At 39.3% G+C, this 3,619-nt stretch overlaps 1 protein-coding gene across 1 annotated transcript in view; it reads right to left on the bottom strand.

Annotated features, from left to right (window-relative positions):
• The window catches only part of LOC104983387 (putative protein ZNF720), a gene marked incomplete at its 3' end in the record, with an annotated part of 10,532 nt that overhangs the window by 3,823 nt on the left and 3,090 nt on the right, over nt 1-3,619 (bottom strand). The window contains exons 3-4 of the mRNA XM_010832844.1: nt 1,834-1,960; nt 1,249-1,341 (exon numbers count right to left, since the gene is read on the bottom strand). Of these exons, the coding sequence (XP_010831146.1) occupies nt 1,249-1,341; nt 1,834-1,960 (220 nt within the window). The remainder of the gene's footprint in view (nt 1-1,248; nt 1,342-1,833; nt 1,961-3,619) is intronic.

Here is a 3,619-nt window from a genome sequence, read left to right as displayed (position 1 = left end):
GATGTGAGAGTTGGACCATGAAGAAAGCTGAGTGCTAAAGAACTGATGCCTTTGAACTGTGGTATTGGAGAAGACTCTTGAGAGTCCCTCGGACTGCAAGGAGATCACACCACTCCATCTAAAGGAAATCAGTCCTCAATATTCATTGGAAGGACTTAGTGAAGGTGAAGTTCTGATACTCTGGCCACCTGATATGAAGAACTGACCCACTGAGAAAGACCCTGATGTTGGGAAAGATTGAAGATGAGAGGAGAAGGGGACAACAGAGGGTGAGATGGTTGCATGGCATCACTGACTCGATGGACATGAGTTTCAGCAGGCTCTGGGAGTTAGTGATGGGCAGGGAAGCCTGGCCTGCTGCAGACCATGGATCACAGACTCAGATCGACTGAGCGACAGAACTGAACTGACTGATATGTATAATTGATCCTCTTTGCTGTATAGGAGTACAAAATTCGAAAACAGCTCTATTCCAATTAGAACTTTTAATAAAGATTTCTTCATATAATCTAAAAATTGTCATAGTTTGAATCAACCATTAATAATGTAGTGGAAAATGTGCTAAGATTTTATGTCAATTTATTTTAAAATTCTATGAGGTAAGAAAACACAATAAAGTATTTTAGCACGTTAGAATTGGGGCAAATACAGTAAAGATATTTAGTATGAGATCATATAAGGTAAAGAGAAACTTTCAAGTCAACCTGAGATGTGCATTGTTTCATTTTTACCAGGTTTTGCTTTCTGCAGTGAAAAATTACTTGAATTTGAAATTTACTTAGAAGGTCCTATGTGTCGCTCCCAGTGGATAGGAAATTATAAATCAGAGAACAAAAACCTGTCCCTAGTATTCCTGGAAATTTGGCAGTTTGTCTACCACTCTACTCACACATTTCTGTCTAGAGGTAAAGGACTGTCATACAGTTACTCAGAAATGGGCAGAGTTTTCCTAGGTCCCCCAAGAAATCAAAGAGCAACAAATGAACACAGTTTGTCACAAGCCAAGAGCAGACTTTTAGGTCACACTGTGATGGAGAAAAGTAATCACTGGAAATAAATGCACGAATGATTTCAGAGACAGAGAATGGGGCAGGTGATACATTTCTATCACAGTAGCAGAACAAACCCAGGTTTTCGAAAACCATTTCCATTGAAGCAAATTTCCCAACATCACGTGATGAAGGGTGAGTTCCCCGCTGCTCCTTGGACCTCTCATCTGAGTCATCATCTCCAGCCATTCATACCTACCTGGGTAAATGGCTGTTGCCTCCATTCTCCTCATATTCCTAGGATCCTTCAATAGCTCCAGAAAGGTGACCAGGTCCACCTTAGAGACAAGCCCTGGTGATCAGAGAAAGGAATATTTGTGTCGTTAGAGATTCATCAGTATCGAATCCAATATGTATTCAGGTGAGACAAGAATGCATTTTCTTCTAGAAAACGATTTCCTGAAATACTTTATTCAAAGCCGCTATACAATACTAACACACACCTAACAATCAGGTCCTGAGATTCTGGTCAAATAGTACTAAGGCAAAAATAAGTAGTGTCAATGTGAGATTAAGAGAGGGTGCAACTATTTAATACCACAGAACTTACACAATTACCACTAACCTAGAATGAAGGACGCAGAGTACATCAAGGAAGAAAAACGTCACCAGCACAATTCATCATGAAGCCTTTCTTTCTAAACTCAGAAATAACCCATTATCCCCTAGAGAGCACAGATCTAAAAATACTGTGGTAAGCAGAAAAGTTCAGAAGACATTCTAGAAATGACGGAACAAAACCGCAGTGGGTAGATAAGGGATTCTGGAAGGCAGTTATCCTCACCCAAGGAGGCCAGGTTCCTGTAGTTCTCTACCATCACGTCCCTGTACAATTTCCGCTGACCAGGGTCCAGGCATTCCCACTCCTCTTGAGTGAAGTCTATGGCCACATCCTGAAACATTAGCCGTCCCTGAAATACAAGGTACAGTGCCAATAGGCTGTGGGAAGTCTTCCTAATGTGATCCAAGATGCAAACGGCAAGTTCAGAGACCTGGTCATGATTTGGTGGCTTGGCTGGTATTATAAAATATATTTTTTTACACAGTTTTCCTATTTATCCAATTTCTAATGTGAAGAAAGGAGGATGAGTTATGATCCACAAGCCATTAGAGAAACTATTCTCATCTGAAAAAGCAATTATAAAATAATCAGGGCAACATTAGCATAATTATTCCATGATTCAGGAGCAGACCATGGCCATGTTTTAAGGCCATCAGGATGGCAAAAGTCTAACCATGAGGGGTTACTTTCAGAGACGACGAATAAGCTTTGTCTACATGTACCATAACCTTAAGTAATGCTCATATACTTTACCAAAGTAACAAAAGATTTTACAAATGAATGTAAATCACTTAAAGGCAAAGAAATTCATAATCTCTTCTTGAAAGCTGCATTCTAAGAAAACTTTGTTCTATTAACATAGAGATTAGTCTAAATTCCAGTCTGCTACCAGCTTACCAGATAGCAAACAAAAGCTGTTTATCGGTTAACCTTAGAAAAATATTTTCCGAAATCATTAAGTAGCAGTATTCTTCCAAAGGCATCAGACTGAAACCATAGAAGGCATGTTTAAATCTGATTAAACTGCAATTGACAGTGTAGCCTGGTCACTGCTGTGACTTCTAACACTTGAACATGATAAGTAGAATTATAGTTGACCAGATTTTATTAGGGCATATCAGATCTATATGAACTTCACATAATTTTAGGATATCTATATTGGTAAAATCCACCATACAGTATAATCTGAGAATATTTATCACCCGTTCAACAGGACTTCCCATGTAACTTTACATGTCCAATGAACCCAGGTAGTTTAATAGCTCCCTGGGATGTCTCAGGGGCCCTCCGAAGCATTTCAAAGTCAGCTAGAAGTCAAATCATTTAGGAAGCTTTGTAAACAAATATCAAAAGGGGTTATAGCACTCAGTCAGATAAGATCTGAGTAACAGGCAAATTTGGCCTTGGAATACGGAATGAGGCAGGGCAAAGACTAATAAGAGTTTTGCCAAGAAAATGCACTGGTCATAACAAACACCATCTTCCAACAACACAAGAGAAGACTCTACACAAGGACATCACCAGATGGTCAACAGCGAAAGCAGACTGATTATATTCTTTGCAGACAAAGATGGAGAAGCTGTATACAGTGAAAAAAAACAAGACCAGGAGCTGACTATGCCTCAGATCATGAACTCCTTATTACCAAATTCAGACTTAAATTGAAGAAAGTAGGCGAAACCACTACACCATTCAGGTATGACATAAATCAAATCCCTTATAATTATACAGTGGAAGTGAGAAATAGATTTAAAGGCCTAGATCTGATAGAGTGCCTGATGAACTATGGAATGAAGTTCGGGACATTGTACAAGAGACAGGGATCAAGACCACCCCCATGGAAAAGAAATGCAAAAAAGCAAAACAGCTGTCTGGGGAGGCCTTACAAATAGCTGTGAAAAAAAGAGGAAGTGAAAAGCAAAGGAGAAAAGGAAAGATATAAGCATCTGAATGCAGAGTTCCAAAGAATAGCAAGAAGAGATAAGAAAGCCTTCTTCAGCGATCAATG

This window comes from Bison bison, unplaced genomic scaffold (assembly GCF_000754665.1).
Source record: "Bison bison bison isolate TAMUID 2011002044 unplaced genomic scaffold, Bison_UMD1.0 scf7180017862345, whole genome shotgun sequence".
In the NCBI taxonomy this organism is placed as follows: Eukaryota; Metazoa; Chordata; class Mammalia; order Artiodactyla; family Bovidae; genus Bison; species Bison bison.
Note: the sequence above shows the minus strand (reverse complement) of the source record. Positions and strands in the feature narration are given on the sequence as shown.